The 18,232-nt window shown below is 40.2% G+C and overlaps 1 protein-coding gene across 2 annotated transcripts in view; it reads right to left on the bottom strand.

Annotated features, from left to right (window-relative positions):
• LOC145985932 (tubulin polymerization-promoting protein homolog) overlaps window positions 1–18,232 on the bottom strand; it is a 40,087-nt gene that overhangs the window by 17,503 nt on the left and 4,352 nt on the right. For both annotated transcript variants that reach the window (XM_083120108.1, XM_083120183.1), the window contains exon 2: window positions 14,801–14,971. In XM_083120108.1, the coding sequence (XP_082976234.1) occupies window positions 14,801–14,970 (170 nt within the window). In that variant the 5' untranslated portion in view covers window position 14,971. The remainder of the gene's footprint in view (window positions 1–14,800; window positions 14,972–18,232) is intronic.

Raw genomic sequence — 18,232 nt, 5'->3', positions numbered from 1 at the left:
AGAGAGAAATGCGATATTTAAACACACGAGAGAAACAGGACATGACATAGAGTGGGATGAGGCTAAGCAGATAGGAAGGGAGAAGAGAATGCTAGTGAGAAAATGGAAGGAAGCCAAGGAAATAGAGAAGCAAGGTGAAGAAGACACAATGAACTGGAATGGGGGACTGAAGTTAAACAAAGAATGGAAGAAAGTGTTAGAAAGAGTGGAAAGGACAAGAGAGAAAGAGGAGAGGAGAAGGAAGAAAATGAAGGGAAAAGAGCGTGATATATAAAGCCCAATCCACATTCTATATGAAAGTATATATTTTTCGCCTTTTAGGTGAAAGTATAGTGAAAGCCACCTGCGAGAAAGTTCCAAACAACTTTCTATTAGTCTGGAGGGAGTAATGTTTTGTGTATATAATGCCCTGTTTTTGGTATCTTGTTACTTTTGTACTTGATACAGAGTCTGATGAAGACCTTGCTAGAAGGTTGAAACGTTACGTTTAGTTTATGTTTTTAATAAAATAAATTACTGCCTTGGTCAGCATATTTATATTTTTTCATAATAATGGAAACAAGGCTTAATGGTGTTATAATGCCCTTTTTGTGTATCTTGTTACTTTTGTACTTGATACAGAGTCTGATGAAGACCTTGCTAGAAGGTTGAAACGTTACATTTTAGTTTATGATTTTAATAAAATAAATTACTGCCTTGGTCAGCATATTTAGTTTTTCATAATCATGGAAACAAGGCTTAATGGTGTTATAAATGTGCTTTTTGTGCAATATCACAAGAAGTTGTGAATAATATAATGTAGAATGCAACATACTGTACAATAGATCATATGTACCTGAAACTCATCTTGGTAGTGTGCAAGGTCGTCTGTAGGACTTTTTCTCAAGGGGGCTGGATTTCATATCTTGCAATTCAGTCGAAGAAACTTTGTTGTTATTATTTTAGAAATCGTACAATTGAAATTGACTTGAAAGTACTTTGGGTTGTTGACAAGTTCAGATTTGAGTCTGCTATTGAAAGAGAAACTGAATGCTCCATGCTTCCTTTCTATAAACATCTATCACTTCCAGTGGCGACGCTAAGGCGTAAATACTGGGTAGGCTGAAAAATCTGCTTATATTTTTTTTTATACAGCAGGTCCATGCGTCGATTCTTGTTGGTCGCAAAAGTATCAATTACTCTTTCCTTGAAGCCTTGATCAATAGAAAGTTCTTTAACCAGTTTTTTTTTCAATGGCTATTGTACTGACATAACTTAATCTTTCATTTTTCATTGAATTACAGAGATAATTTTTTACTCTCTTGAGGGTGCTCATACTTCTTTCGGAGCAAGCTGTTGTAACAGGGAATGTCAAGACCAACTTGATAAGTTGTGTTACTTCTTTGTAGATTGTTTGAAGATCATTGTTAACTATGAATTTTAGATGGTCTGCAGGAGGTAAATGCTTTTCTTCATCAGCATAGATAGTTTTTAAATCATTTTCTAATCGTTCTTTGTTGAAAAATGGGTATGTGGACAGAAGGTTATTTAATTTCATCACTGGAAAATGTAGTTTATATCTCCCAAAGCTATTTTGGTCTAGCAATTCAACAAATTTTATCTTTTCAAGATCTCCAAAACGTATTTCCATTTGTACAGTCAGTATGTCCAAGATTTCGTAGGTTAAGCATTTGAGAGGCACGAAGTCTTGTTCACTTACATTTATTTCACTGCAAATCCTCTTAGAGATTTCAACACATAATTTCACAGTATTATATTTTTATAACATAAATACACTATGTGACACACACACACACACGCACGCGTGCATGCACTTGAAGTAAATTAACAATCAACAATGCAGCGCGTGAACGACGCACTTTGCACAAGAAGACTAAAAGCACAACAGGTTGGTTCTGAGGCTAGTCGCTTTCACCCAGTGAATAGGCAGTCCCCTCCCCTTACCCTCCCCTGCCACCTACACAGAGCTCACGGAGCTCACGCTGTAGCTGCCTTTTAAACGCGAGGCTTTTCGTCAAAAGCCTCACAGTTCGGACCGAACGCGCTATTCTCTTTCTGGCCTGACCACTGACTGACGAGATATCTGTAAGGATCGGCGGAACCAAACATTCGGATTACATAGTTTAATTCGTTTTAACGAACTTTGATTGTTACAGGGTACAAGAACATTTTAATTTCGACACTTTTTGGATAGGCTAAGCCTCAAAAGCCTCATAGGAGCTTCGCCACTGATCACTTCATTGATGAACAGTTCTAGACTTTTCATCATCCCACACACTCCTAGTTATGACAGTCAACATGATTTCAATGTGTCTGGTGAAAACGTTCTTGGTATGTGGTATGTTATTTTGTTGGACACGGCCATTAATTGCTGCAACTTACACTGTAAATCACAGAAAACAATATTATTTGTAAAAAATATATCTGCAATTTCAAATTTCAAATTACATGAGCTTTTCCCCCTGCCCCTGTCTGCAACTACCGTTGGTAGGATGTGTGTATTGTAGAAGATTTTAACAACCAGTTGATACCTTCATTGAAGGGTTTAAAAGGACTCCAAAACATGCATTTTATACTACTATTGATGCATAGTTAACCAGAAAAGAGAAATAAATTAAAAATAATAAAATATAATAAATACATCAATCTTGTAAACATCTCATGGAATCTTACTAGCTACCTCCTCAGTCTCATCTTCTACAGGGTGTCTACCAGTCAAGAAAGTCAATAAAATGTAAATAAATCAACAAGTAAGTCAAGAAAAGGTCAAATTATACTTCTGGTCAAGAATTTTTGTTGTCACATTGATTGATTGAGTGATTTAGTTTTATTTGACTTAGTTTTCTGTCCCTTTTGGATAATCGCGAAGATGAGGTGGTAAGAAAATGACAGTAAGATGATTGATTGATTTGGGGTTTTAAGTCCACTTTATGGACAGTAAGGCTAATCGGGACTGGACCTTCAGTTTAAAGTGGGATCCGAACCACTATGTGCCTCCACTAGGTTCGAACCCGGGACCCCTTGATTACAAGGCAACGATGCTACCACTGCGCCATCGGGTCGGCCCTGACAGTAAGATGTGATGGATGAAGAAACAATTACAAACACACAGGACGACAACAGGAGCCCCACAGAAGATTATACTGGCTGCGAGTCCAGATGCCAGAGCCACGCTAGTCTACCAAATGCAGCAGTCAGCCCACGAGAAGATCCTAAAAGGAGGGGAGACGGGGTAAAGGGAAAGACTGGTTCATTTGCAGATTTTAGGGTAGCATGAAGTCTTCTGCTGTGGTCTGTGTCCTTTTGGAACTGTGTGGGACTTGATTTGTACGTGCGTCTGCAGAAATGACAACAACTTGTGTCACTGCACCTGTTAACAGCGAGACCACCATGTGGTTCTGACTTAAGGTGCACTCCCCCCACCCCACCCTAAGAGTGGAGTCACCTGTCGCTACATCACTTCACTTCTGTCGGGATCTTCTCATGAGCGGTCAGCTATACAGTCCAGGGTGTACTACATGGAAGGGAACATTACTTATTACATGCATTAATACATAAAGCAACTCTAATTGTACAGCTTCAGTTTTCATCTTAACTGGCCTTTCGGTATGGGGTTTTCATTAAATAAAAAATATTTATTTTCTTAATAGCTAAGTTACAACTTTACCTAAGTAGGGGTCGAATAAATAAAGGTTAAGAAAAACGAAAGAAAGGTCAAGAAAGAGTGAAGAATTTTGAAATTGTTTAATCAAGTACACATCATCGGCGTATGCTATTGTCCCTCCGGGATTTATTTTAATCTGCTGAATTACATATTCCAGACACACATTAAACAGTAGGGTTGATAAGTGTGCAGTAGTCCTCTATTAACCTTGAATTCTTGTGACATTTCACCCTGTACTACTGGTGTGTGCAAGTGTCATCTTTACCAGATTAATGAGGTGTTCCGGTATTCCTAGCTTGCAATGCTAAAGTGAAGTTTGTTTCTATGTGTACCATTAATGAAATGGTGTATATTGATGTTGAACTTGTAGCATTCCTCTAATACATGTCCGTTGTTGATCTGTTTCTCCTAAAATCACATTGGTGATCTCTGATTTTTCCTTCTGTCAATGTTTCCAGTCTCCTCGGTCATTGCAAGTACTTCGGAGAACATTTTGTACCGAGATAGCACAGTCAGCTTGCTGCAAGCATATAATGGCAGGCTGTAAGCTTGTATCAGACTTGAATCAAGCCTACTATTTATCACGTGTCAAAATTACAAGCTTGTCACACAAAGTTGCATGCTTGATACAAGCTTGTCAAAGCCAACTGTCAGCTTGTCAAACTTGCCATATTCAACTGCCTTTGACGAGCTACAAGCAAGCTTGCTGAAAGCTTTGTGCTATCTGGGTACACTGTACTAAGCAAGGATGTACTTCAATAATTTGATATTCCGTTTTATCTCCTTTCTTGTGGAATGAAAGGTAGTTTGGGTGATATTATATTTGTTGCTGGATATTATTATGAGGAGGGACCTAGATTTTTCGGTGGTTTTTTTTTCCAAAATCTATTTTTTGCATTTTTCGGTGTTACTTTTCCCAAAATTCGCAGTTAAATTGTAGCACATTTTCCCTAAAATTATACTTTTATTGTCCATTTAAACTAGTATTTTAATTTGTAAGTCACATGGCTTATCCCCGATCGTGATTCATATGTTGGAAACTATTTTTCATTAAGTTAATTTCCATTTCTCGCGCGACAAATACCGATGTTACGGCTTCTTTAACGGTAGATGCGCTCTAGATCTCCGTCAATACCCCCCAATTCGTTCGGTAACGCAAAAAGGGTTCGCTCGCGACAAATAATGGGGCGCGTCAAGTATCTGAGCGCTCAGCGAGCAGCGTGATCGCTCAGTTACTTGACGGCCAAATAGGCGTTGCTCCGCGAGCGCTGCTCACTTGATCGCTGAGCTAACTTGAACATTGCTCGCCACAGAATATAGCGTTTCTGTGTTACGATCTCGTGAGGCAAAGGGACGAAGAGGAAAATTGTATGATGATGGCGGCGGCGGGGTGGCGAGCCACAAGTGGTGTGGCGACGAATGTGGAAATATTTATGAATTATGATGAATGGCTTGCGATATAGCGTAATTAGAGAGGAAGTTCAAGTAAGAGAAGGTGATGTAATATTCCAGTTTTTGTAATTGTATTAAAATGAAAGTGTTGTTTATTCCAAATAATAAATATCAAATATACATCGTAGTTTTGGAAAGTTGTGCAACGGTGTGAAAATTAAAAATTTCGACACTTTTGTTCACATCAACTATTCTTTTTCCATAATTAACAGCTTTTCAAACACCGAAATCTTGTCCACTCGACGCAGCCACATTGATCACAGATTATTCAAAGGCACTGATATTTTGATCAATGAACAAAGAGCGTCAAGTAAATGATCTGTGTGCTCAACGAGCGAAAATCTTGCTCAGCGAGCATCGCTCAGATACTTGACGGGTCCCGGCTTCTGTGTGACGGTAGGTTCACACTCGATCTCCCAAACCCTTCCGCCTTGCTCGGTGATAGAAGGGCCGGCCCCCGTGGCGGAGTGGTTAGCACATCGCGCTACGACGCCAGGGGTCCCAGGTTCGAATCCCGGCCTGTGCATGGATGTTTGTGAGTGACCATTCATCATATCATCACTTATCCCCATCTTTGGAAGAAGCGAAGTAAAATAAATCAAATCAATCAATCGGCGATAGAAGGCGAAAAATCATGGGAAACATCCATTTACACGTAGTATCATGTAGCAGTCGGGGATAACACGCAACGTTTTTTTGGAGAATAAAATTTTGGCAAACGTGCGCGTAATATATCGGTGAATATGGCACATTATATTTTTATGCCTAAAACAAAGAAATGTTGAATTTTCGGGGTACTTTTATATTTTTAAGCACAAAATGTGTTGCAATTCGTGTTCTGTGCCAATTTCGCGTTATTTCACGATTCCGAATGCATGAAAAATATATTTAGAATAGAACATGTCACTGCACCGTTTTGCATTTGTAACAATTAACATTTGCGAAAAATCAAGGCACTAATTATGAGTAATCATGGCTTACTTGAAAAATTGGTACATCAATTGTCCATTGCTATTATTTTTTTTATTTTACATCATTGTTTTAACAGAACGGATTCGGCTGATGTTGAAACATATGTCCTCTGCTCATTGGTCTTTTTATTTCAATTCATTACTCGCACATTGCGGAAAACAGCGAATAAGAAGAATGATGGCCAATACGGGGGGATGGTATCCTCCCAACTAGCAAAATTTTCGCAATGCGTTCCCCCCAGCTAAACCCAAGGCCCGACCAAACACCAACCCCCCCCCCCCTCATGTAACCTTTCCCAATTCAGGCGCTGCTTTTACCTTTGCCGCCGACTATACCTCCATTTTTCTTTTTTGTAAGATTTCTGCTTAGAAAATGTTCATTATGAGGTGTATTTTTGATGATTATTATTGGATATGGTGAAATACAATGTGAAAATATCATGCCTAGTCTGAGAAGCAAACATATTTATGTAAATTGTTAAAGACTATTTTAATTTACTATTCTTTCAAATCCCATATTTAATGGGCAGTGGCATGCTTAATACGGGGAAGGGGGTATTTAGCTCAGTATGTCGACCTTCTTTCGCGGGGGCGAGGAGAGGAGGGGTTCGGATTGCCGGTACTTTTGTTTTTAACTGTCGCCCTCTAGGCTCATGGAAGGATTATTATCGTCAGTTTAGAAGTTGCCTATAAGGACGTATTTACACGTTGTAGCGTCATTACTCTAGTTAAGTTCTAGAAGCCTGGATGAATGATTGATTTATTTTAGACGTTAAAGGCTGCGGGCCAATTGTATTTACAGTGTTAATTGACGAATCCTTGTTACTTCTAGAAATTTCAATGGAGGGGTGACCACCCTTATCCGCTCATGACCACAGGGATACCAAATTTCCATTGTTTTCTAAACACGTCCATTCCCACCCTCCCGATTTTCGTCACATTTGTATTTATTTATTTGTAATTTTTTTGTGTGTATTTTGCTCATTTTATATCGCCTTGCTACCTCATTAGATTAATCGCTATGATGAGAATGGTGATTATATTATGTGGGATTCTTGCCGGGATTCAAACCAAGAACTTTCGGTGGTGAGATCGTGAGTAAAGTATGCACACGTTCTACCACAAAGCAACTCGCAGACACACTCAAGTGCTGACCTCTGTCGATAAGATATCACAGCCAGAGTCACAGCTACACCTTGGTACCCGAACTGCGACAACGTTGACGAAATTATGCAGGTACATAAAGATAAATACTCCGCTTGTTATGTCGTGATGTTTTTGAATACACTCTTCAGAGGTCTGTATTTTTTACGTTTCAATTTGATTTAAATGCTAAAACTTCTTCTGTTGGGAAATAAACGCATGTCAATGGAGAACTATTTTACATGCTGGAAGAGAATTGCACTGTCAGAGGATGACTACACTGCCACCCAACGAAAAAGTTCTGTGATCTGTTTCTCAGGTGTTAAATGTTAAGCCCCCTGCACACGGTGACAGTAGTGGCGGCCAGTAGTACTAGCCAGTAATGGCCGCTACTAAAATTAGGGAGAATTCACACCGAAGAAACACGCGACACGCAACATGCAACATGCAACACGCGACACGAGTGTTTCATACCGAAGAGACAAGATGCACGCGGCAAGCGACACTGGTTTCTTTGCTCAGTTTGCATGATGGTACCGATATAATTGCATTAATCAGTTTATTAGTTACCCGAAAATAACGTAACAAGAGACATTGTTACATGTAAATTGCGTTGTAAAATTTGTGCAAGTTATTGAAACTTGAGAGAGGCATGTTGTGCACGAGAAAATTGAAAAATAATATGCAGTGACCTCAAACTGAATACGCTAGACTTTTCAGCCTGAATAAAGCGAATACCTAAACACTAGAGAAATGGTTCTCAACCTTCTGAAACCATGTCACGGTATTTTTTTTTTAAGTCAATGCCCTTAGCCGAAGAATTTTCCTCTTAAATCTTTACAGTATTGAAGATTTTATGCATGAATTAACATGTGCCTATGAAATTAAATATTTATAAATAAATTCTAGCATAATCATGAGAGTAATAATAGTTTGATTACGTGTGTAGGATTGTTGACAAATATAAAAATATGGAAGACAAAGTGGTAACGTCGTGTCCTTGTAAATAAGTGATCCCGGGTTCGATAACCAGGGAGGCACCGGGCAGATCCAGTTCTGATTAGTCTATTTGTGCATAAAATGGACTTATAAAACGAAAACTCAACTCAAATATGGTATTGGGATTATGATAGTTGTCAACCAGTTTCAGCAGAACCTTTCGCTGCTCAGTATAGTTGATACGAGGGCACGGTATCAGGTCGCGGCCCGGTGGTTGAAAAACAATGCACTAGAGTACTTTATTATGTTGACAAATATATTTTGGACTAAAGTGCCTCCATAAGCTGACTTTTTCAAATAAAAGCAGTCAGGTAAATGGCCAAAACACGGCCTCTTTTCACGATGTTAAAGGCAAATTACAGCCGATAGATAACTGCATCAAAAAACTTGATAAAGCGAAATAAACGTTGTGTTTAAATCTTAAAACATAAAAACATAAAAATAGCGCCCAAGACTACTTTGCTAAATTACTGTTATATTTGCGAAATCATAAAAAATACTCATTGTCTTGCTTCTCAGGTCCTAGGAGCTTGACAAGTTCTATTAGCTTGTTAATTCTGAAAATTTCTTAGGTGGGCAATGAAAGATATTGTATATATGACTTCATCACTAGATACATCAAGCCATCCATGGCCACGTAATTTTACATTTGTTAAATTTTTCATGGGCAACAAAGAAACTCAACACTTTACTACTACTGCCGTCTTGTGTAGATGCACTTGCAAATTTTCAGAACCGATCTTTTGATCAACACAGCCTTAACTTTCAGATTTCGTTGATTTTGAATGCAGATACCTGATATTGCAGAGTCTGGAACTCGTAATGCTCACTTTTTCCTCGAAAATTCTAGCTTCACAAAGAAGTAGAGCTCATTATTAAAAAGAAGCAGACTGTTCTTTAAAAAATGACTTTGTAAAAAGGGCTATCTTCGTGTACTTTTGTTCCACTGATACAAATAGAGACGTTCTGAGGTGACAAGTTCGAGTCACGTGACAACTAATTTGTAAATTTCACATGCATTTTCCTGCCAAATTCCGTGGACAAAGAAAAGGATAGGGGGGAGGTTGTCTTCAACCCTGTCCACTTGTTTGATAGTTCCAGGAATAGAGCAGCGCTTGAGGCCACATCTGTGTTTGCCAAATGGAGCTGCCAGTTGTCTGACAGAAAATGTTGCAATTGAATGGCGAAGTGGGGAAAAGTAACTAAATTGCCAACAATTTCATGTTTCCCCCCGAATATCATCCCCTCCCAGGGATAAAATTTACCAAGCAGAGAGGAGGACACAAGTATCCAGAGGGGGGAATTCACCCCCCACCCCCTACAAATACCACACTGGGTACCAGGAGGTTGAGAAATTACCCTTAATGTAAATGTTAATAAACCTTGAAATTTGGAGGGGTTGAGTGTTCCCTTTGCTCTCACCAGGGCCAAGACTGCTTCATATAGGCTATTGTGTTCACTACACAACAATACATTTTTCCTTCCATGTTGTTCATGTAGATCTACATAAACTGCGCTGTGTTTGCTTCACCAGATGGCCACACAGGAAGCTATGTTTTGTAGGTAGAGTGCCACACACGTAAATTTGCCGTTGCGTAGAAACGAATTTTCGTTTCGTCTCCCTCTCTCTTAGCATCATGTGTTCTACCCTGCTCGAAAACCTTCGCTATTGTTGCCACATTGTCATTCCATTCCTGGACACACTCGCGCAAACATCATTGAAAACAATTGAATAGTGCTCCAGCTCGCGGTTCCCACCGTTCGGTAGGGACGCTAATGTGGCAATATAGCACGGCGTAGTGCTTGCTTCTTTTATGCAGTGCATGTTCATTGGCTAGCTAGTAACTAGTGTTGCCAACTGTAATAATGAAGCACTATTTCTGTCACGGAAGGGGAAAAGGCAGGTAAAGTGGCGGTGAGTTTTGTTGGATTGGAAGCACCATATTTTTATTTTATACTAAGTATTTGACCGGTTTGACGTTGTGTGCGTGTATTGCGTGTGTGTATGTAAAAGTGTGTGTTTTCTAATGAACGTTAAATTCCATAATGCCTCCAGTTCTGTCGAAGTTGAAATCAAAAACCTTGCATAGCCAAGCTCGGGAAATTCTAAGCAACGTGCACGAGTTCATGAAGGAGGAAGCCAGTCATGGTGTTAGCATCCCAATAAAGCATTTTGGCAAGAGAGCAGCGAACAACAAATTGTTCATATTTCATAATTTTGGAATTATTCAAAATAAATAAATTATGTGGCTCCAACATCATTTCAACTCTGGCTCCGGCACGTGTTCTTGTAGAAATTGTATAGAGGAGGCTGTCATTTTTGCTGCTTAATGCGATACATATTGTTTTCTGTGTTAAAATTGCCATGCTTTGATGGGTGACCAAGTTCATAGCAGGGCCGGCGGAAGGGGAGGGCGAACCGTCCCATCGCCCAGAGCGGCAAAATTTGAAGAGAAGAAAAAAATAAGCCTATTGAAAACTGTGATCGAGCGAGATATTCTTTTGCCCTGAATAGTATTGAAATAGCATAAGAAGTCTCCATTATTTATTTTATATTTTGATGTTTTAGTTAGGAATATATTGATTTTCAATTTTCCGTTGCTGCGTAATGACCGGGGGGGGGGGGGGTCGAAATAGAGCGGCATCTGCCGCCACCTCCCAGGGAGGCAAAATGACTAGCGTCGGCCCTGGTTCATAACAAAAGAAAAAGCCGCGCAGCTTATCGTCTAGTGGCAGTATATGTACTTGTTATTGTTGTGGAAGCCGGCATCCTTTGTAAATGTACAACAAAGGCAACCGACTGTCGCCGATCTCAGAGAGGAAATAATAATACTGCTTCAGGAGGAGTGTTATGGTGCAATTGTAGCGGTTTAACACGTTGGCATGTTATTATCTGCCGTTGCAGTTCCATACCAGTGTATACGGGTTTTGGGAGTGAAAAGTTAGAACGCCACCAGTGCATTAATGCAATGAAAAATAATATATATTTTTTTTTATTTTGTTTGAAATCACTCAAATAAGGAATCGTATGAAGAAGTCTTCTTTGCAGCATTTTTGGTAATTTTACTTATGTGTTAGTTCATATTTTGCGAATTTTTAGTCCATATGTATGTAGCTACATACAAAGCCACTTGTTAGTACATATTAATCCTAGTCCTGGTATAATGCATGACGTTTAAAACTCAACTTTAGATAGACCTGAATTCTCTAATTTTATTGTTGTACGTAACAGCTGTGCATCGGCGCACTGCAGCGATTTTTCTATCTGCTCCATTAGCAACACTGCTTCTTTAGTTGTTTCGCGCATCGCACGGCAGAATTATCTGCGCTGGACTCTACGAAACTCGTCAGTTCTGTCCGAGATTCTGACAATCACTTGCTTTTGTTCCTTTCGTTACTTGGAAAGTAGGTACCCGACATGAATTTTAAAAGAACCCCCAAGGTTGGTGAATTTCTTCATTTGATAAAACAGCTACGCGAAGATGGAAGTCGAGTTAAAAAAAACAAAAAACTATTTTCGAATAAATCCGAATCAGTTTGATCCACCACAAACTGTTCACGGATCGTTATTTTTGCATCGTTGGATTTCAACAAACATATGTTGTAGGCACTGGCTGTGGAAGGGAAGGGGGAAAGATGGGGCTGTAGTCCCTCCCGAAATTTTAAGAAAATCAACATTTTCAAATGAACGCAGTAAAGAACACAGGAAAACCAAAGCGGTAACTGAACCCTGCCTTAAAATGGCCAATTTCAATTTTTTGCCTTTGAACAACTTTTAAGACAGGTTAAAATATGGTAATTATGAAATATTTTATAGTGCATCCCAATCCCTATAACGCAGATATGCAATATCCACATTTACAATTCCACCCCCCTCCGGAAAGAAATACTGGGTATGCCAGTGGTTATAGCTACTATAACTTGACAAGTTTAAAAACAAGACGCTGCAAATAGCTGTTGCGCATCTCGCACAACATTTCCCCTCTCCATTCTCTGCAGCGACGTTGGTTCGCAGTGTTACAACCTGGAGGGAGCAGAATGGTCCGAGGATTTTCAACGAAATTTGTATTCGCTTTTTCCTGGGCTGTTTTCTATTTGTCGGAGTACAGAAATTCAGCTCACCTTTCGCCAACGACTCTTTTCCTTCTTTTAAAACTTGGTGTCCCCGATGGCGCAGTGGTAGCGTCGTCGCCTTGTAACCAAGGGGTCCCCGGTTCGATTCCTGGTGGAGGCACATAGTGGTTCGGATCCCACTTTAAACTGTAGGTCCAGTCCCGATTAGCCTTACTGTGCATAAAGTGGACTTAAAACAACAAAGCAATCCAATCCAATTCTTTTAAAACTTGAGAAACCATCCATTTAGATACTCCCGTGGCGGCGCTTGTGGACTCGACAACATTATACTCATTATACTTGTATTATAGTACTTATGTTTATGTAACTCCTTCTGATTTCGCAAATATGTTGCAACATTGTAAACAATTTATCTGGCCTGTCCTCTAAGGGGCTTTCCAGAGCAGATTGTGGATTTCGTTGGACCCGGCATGATTTGATTTTTGCTTTTCAAAAATATGCAGCCAAGAGTAAAGAGCAAGAACATTTCAATGCTTAAAAAAAAGAACACAGGCAAGCGTGTTATCAGATTGCCTTCTCGTAGTGCTTGTTGTACGATAAACAAAAGAACCCCCACCCCACTCGGCCTTTTTTTTATTTTAAAAATAACCAGGCGTCTACTCGATGTCGTATTCAGAAAATGAAGTCATTCGCCCAGAAGTTTTTCTTTTCGTTATAATCCTTAACGCGCGTGCGTAATACTACAGTTTACGATCCGCGCACCGCACGCATTTTCAAAGACCGGATTAAATCAAATGAACCACTGATAAACTGACATGAGCCGGCACGGTAAATCCACACAGTAAAAATAGTTTGTCATATTTGTTTTAGCTTAATTTTGCTGAGTTGGTACCACTCGTACTCTCAACGCCAGACTAGTACGTAGAAGAGTGGTGGGGATGATGACGTAATAGGAAGTGCTCCGCAGCGATCTGCGCATATCGGGACTTAACTTGTCAGAAGGAAAAGTACTGGTGGTTGGGTTTACCTAATCTACGGTAGCGATATAGCGTATGTAGGATACACAACTCCTGTGTGGCCAGTCACATTGTTAATAATGGGAGCTTTATTAACAATTATTAACAGCGTGTGCAGCAGCTATCTGGACACAGCTTAAGGTTTCCATTTAGGCCCATACTCTATGTGATCAAAAGTATCCGGACACACCGCGAAACGTGTGTTTTCATAGAGGGCGACACAGTACTGCCATCTACCGCGTGGAACACATAGTCAGCGAACTCAGTAGTATGCAGACAGTGTGGGACAGCAGTATGAGATGGTCTGAGGAACTCACAGACTTTCAACGTGGTCAGTTGGTTGGGTGCCACTTGTGTAGGAAGTCTGTGTGTAAGATTTCCACCCTCCTAAACATCCCTCTGTCCACTTTTTCCAATGTTATAGTGAAGGGATGTGTACAACCCAAAAGCGTGCAGGCCAACCTCCCATGTTGACCTCCAGATACCATCGAGTGTTGAAGAGGGTCGTACAGCATTATCGTCAATCATCCATCGCCACCGTCACACAGGAATTCTGAACTGCATCAGGATCTACTCCAAGCACCATTATTGTTTGGCGCAAGGTGCAGCAACTTGGTTTCTATGGCCAAGCAGCTGCCCATAAGTCAAACATCACACAGACAAATCCCAAACGCACCTCGTGTGGTGCAAGAAGCGTCGAAACTGGACCATAGAACAGTGGAAAACCGTTGTGTGGAGTGAGGAATAACAGTACACAATGTGGCGATCCGATGGTAGGGTGTGGGTGTGGCGAATGCCTGGTGAACGACATCTACCAGCCTGTATAGTGCCGACAGTGAAATTCGGAGGTGGCGGGGTTACAGTGTGGTCATGTTTCTCCTGGAAGGGGCTTGCCCCCCTTGTTGCTTTACATGGCAATGTCACGGCACAAGCTTACGTTAACATTTTAACTGCTTTCATGCTGCCTACCGTCGAAGACCAGTTCGGGGATGACCATTGTGTCTTTCAACACGACCGAGCACCCGTCCATACTGCAGGGCTTTTGGGGGAGTGGTTTGACGACAACAACGTCCCACTAATGGACTGGCCTGCGCAGATTCATGATTTGAATCCCATAGAACATCTCTGGGAAGTTTTGGAATGCCAACTTCGTGCAAGTCCACACCGATCCACATCAATACCTCTTCTCATTTTGGCGCTCTGCGAGGAACGGGCTGCCATTCCTCAGGAAACCTTCCGGCACCTGATTGAAAGTATGCCTGTGAGAGTTCACGCTGTCATCAAGCATAAGGGTGGGTCAACACTGTATTGACTGTCAGTGTTCCCGATGGAGAGTTGCCCAAACTTGTACTTTATTTTCAGGTGGGTGTCCGGATACTTCTGATCACAGAGTATATTGCCCTCAGTAACATTAGTGAAGTTGGCAATAGATGCTTCGTGATTAATGCTTAAGTAAAGCTAGATACGTAATTTGTTCATACTTGAATTTGGAGAAGCATATGCACGTGTCGTTGGTTGTAACTTTCTTTCCATCAACTACATTGGCCTGCTTCAGCCATTTGTCGCTTTGAGTTAGGTTGATGACGGTGCCGTCTGATCTGGAATCACCAAACTTGGAGAATGCTGCGAATTGCTGCTGCAAGGTAGCCATCCTATCGATAAGAGAAAAAAAGGATTTAGCAACTTGAGAAATAAATTATTTGATGCCGACCTCCGTGGCGGAGTGGTTAGCACAGTTTGTCCCATGATTCTGCGTCGCTATCATTTTGTTCGTTATCTAACGCACCGATTACCCGGTGGAAGGTTACAAACAAATTTTTGAAGTGAAAAAACAAAACAGGGTGCGACGATTATGCAGTGAAATACAGTTGTTTGAAATTAAGACCTATCGAGCAATGTATCACTTGTCCCCTTTTACTATTTGAAATTTTTGAAGTTCACCCCAGGTACCCTTTTAGCGATGTACCACCTGTACATTCAAAATACCCCCATTGAACTCCATGCATTTTCGTGATAATTTGTGCAATTTATTAGCCGTTTCGAAACGATTAGTCTGTTATGAAGACTTATTATTTGGCACGAGCATATACGTATACTATGTAGACATTTCAGCGAAAAGACTCAACCAGGGCTTGGGCCCTACTAACTGATCTACCGAGATAACCCTGGTGGCGCCTGATTTATCGCTTCCACTGTTTTGCCTGTGAGGAACCCTGTCAGTGCCACTTTGCGAATTAAGCCTTTTGCTTTGGGGGGGATGCCCAATCAATGACGTATTTGTGATTTCATTTCTGGAAGTGTTTTTTTGGGGGTATGCAAATTTGTATACATATATTTCCAGTCAGTAAGCTAAATCATTGCCTTGCAGTTCTAAGTAGCATTGCTTCTAACCTAGCTCATTACAGCTTATGACATTTATACATAATTTAGAAACAGTATATTTACATCCTAAGCAAACCCGAATTCGTATGCAAAAAGAACTATCGAACTAATATCACGGAAATCTTGACCAAAATACTATTTCCAAATTCAAACGTAACATCGATCTAATCTACCTACAAGTGAACACTTTGATACATGTAAATTATCAGCAGTGTGTCACGAAAAGTTCTTAAGCTGAAATCAGCCTGCTGTTAGCTCTGCTCGGTGAGTGGTGTCTTCTCGTTCCATCGCTTCACGAAAAGTGGGCGTGGTTTGTCCCGATCCATAGCTCCTGATAACGAAAGTGTTTTTTCCGGGTCAGGATAGGTTAGGTTAGGTTAGGTAAAAGAGAGTTACATGAAACTTTTTTTCACTAACTAAATCGGTTATGCCTGCGTGGGAACGTAAAGTTATGATGATAGATTTTGAAAGCAATGATAACAGCTGTTTTATATACATTCTGTGAGTGCTCGTTTCCTTATTTTCGGAAGCGATGGATCGGAAACACCTGACCCAGAAAAAACACTTTCCTTACCAGGAGCGATGGATCGGGACAGGCCACGTCCACTTTTCGAGAGGCGATGGATCGAGAAGCGATGGAACTTGAGTAAATCCGGTGAGGTTGGTCACTTCTTTCATCTCAAAGACTGGATGCTTTTTGGCAGGGAAATCTTTGATGACTGGATCATTAGAATGAAAGAATAGTTTTTCAACTGTATTTGTTACATAGTTAGGAATTGTTACACCTATATGCTTTCAAATCCATTTTCTTTGAGGGGGATAAAACATTCCTGGTAGGGATAAAAATAATTTTCTCTTGCCAGGGATAAGATCTTTTATGGGGGGGATCCCAAGCACCCCCCCCCCCGTTAATTCACACACTAGTCAGTGCTACCGCAATGGAATCTCTTGTCTGAAACACTGATGACGTTGACGGTGCTAGTTACTTCCAGCGCAGACTTCGTGCAGGGATCGCGACTGAAATCCATTTCAGTTCGAGTTCTGGTTCGGGTCAGACTGAATCACTCCTCGCAATATCAGTTCTAGTTCGGCGCTGCGAACCGAAATCGGAAAGGTAATTTCGACTCGAACTCGAATTAACTCGGGCAGTTTCTGCTCCGGCCAGACGAACCTCGTGCGAAAGAGATCTGGTTCGCACCACTTCAGAAACCAGTCTCGGGGAAAGCAGTTTGACATTTCGGTCCGAGATTACAGTCTACGCCACGGCGGAGGCGAATATTGGTTCGAGCGAACAGAAATTGACCAAACTACCAGAGATAATTAATCAGTTCAACTTTCGATGTACCAGAAAGGTGGAGTGTGCAATATAATAAAAAACAGGAATTTGAAATTCTAAGGTATTTGGATGTGAGGTAATGATTATGGTGTTGAAATATATTACTTTCAAGATAAAAGAAGTGAAATTCGGCATGATGATTGCTTATGCTAATATATACATGCTAATTTAAATGAGTTAGGAAAACTGGAAGTTAATGTAGGCCATATTGAAAAATATTACTTCTTACGATAGATGGGTGAAATTCGGTTTGTTGATAACTTATGTTAATTGGAGCATGGACAATGATCTGGATTTTGGAAAACCGGAAGTTAATGGACACCATATTGAAAATTGTTACTATTTAAGAAAGAGGATTGGAATTCGGTTTGATGATATCATATGGTTAGTGGAGCATGGCCAATGAACTGGATCCGAACGGAAAGTTTATGGACGCCATATTGAAAAATGTTACTTCTTAAATAGAGAAGTGAAATTCGATTCAGTGGTAGCTTATGTTAATTGGAGCATGGTCAATGAACTGGATTTAGGAAAATCGAAGATGCCATCTTGAAAAATGTTACTTCTTAAGATAAAGGAGTGAAATTCGGTTTGACTATGGCATGTTGTTCTCCCTATGTACAGTGAGTTCGTTGTGGCTCTGGGCCGATATAGCAACAACTTTGAACAACTCTTATAACACAGGTTAGTACTCGTTATGCAATGCAAATATAATTGTCTACATGCTAAAGATATGTGCGTAAATAAGCGAGACGTTATGGGACGAAAATGCCGGCATCTGCGCTATGTCACGTCATGTCACGCGCTATCTCGGCCCAGAGCCAAAACGAATGCATTGTACGTACATGCGAAAACAGCCAAAAATTTAGGTTAAACAAAGAATCTGACCCACAACACTTCAAAAAGTGATAAAAAACAAAACACTGTCGAGATCGACCAAGTTGATCAAAATAATGCTAATTTTTTTTCAATTGCATTACAAACACATAATATTAACCATAGAAATTCCATATTGAATAAAAAATGAACTAATATTTATTCCAACTACTATAGCTGCTTTAAGGTTGAGTTAGTTCTTAAGAAAGAGTTATTTTTACTTATTTATTAAGATTAATCTGACTTCAGTAGCATTCAATAGAATTCAGAAAAAAACTAAGTTCAAATTTGGTGTTTTTCCAAAGAACTTCTGAATCAC

Source organism: Lepisma saccharinum, chromosome 1 (assembly GCF_977018435.1).
Source record: "Lepisma saccharinum chromosome 1, izLepSacc3.1, whole genome shotgun sequence".
In the NCBI taxonomy this organism is placed as follows: Eukaryota; Metazoa; Arthropoda; class Insecta; order Zygentoma; family Lepismatidae; genus Lepisma; species Lepisma saccharinum.
This window is presented reverse-complemented; position numbering and strand designations above follow the sequence as displayed.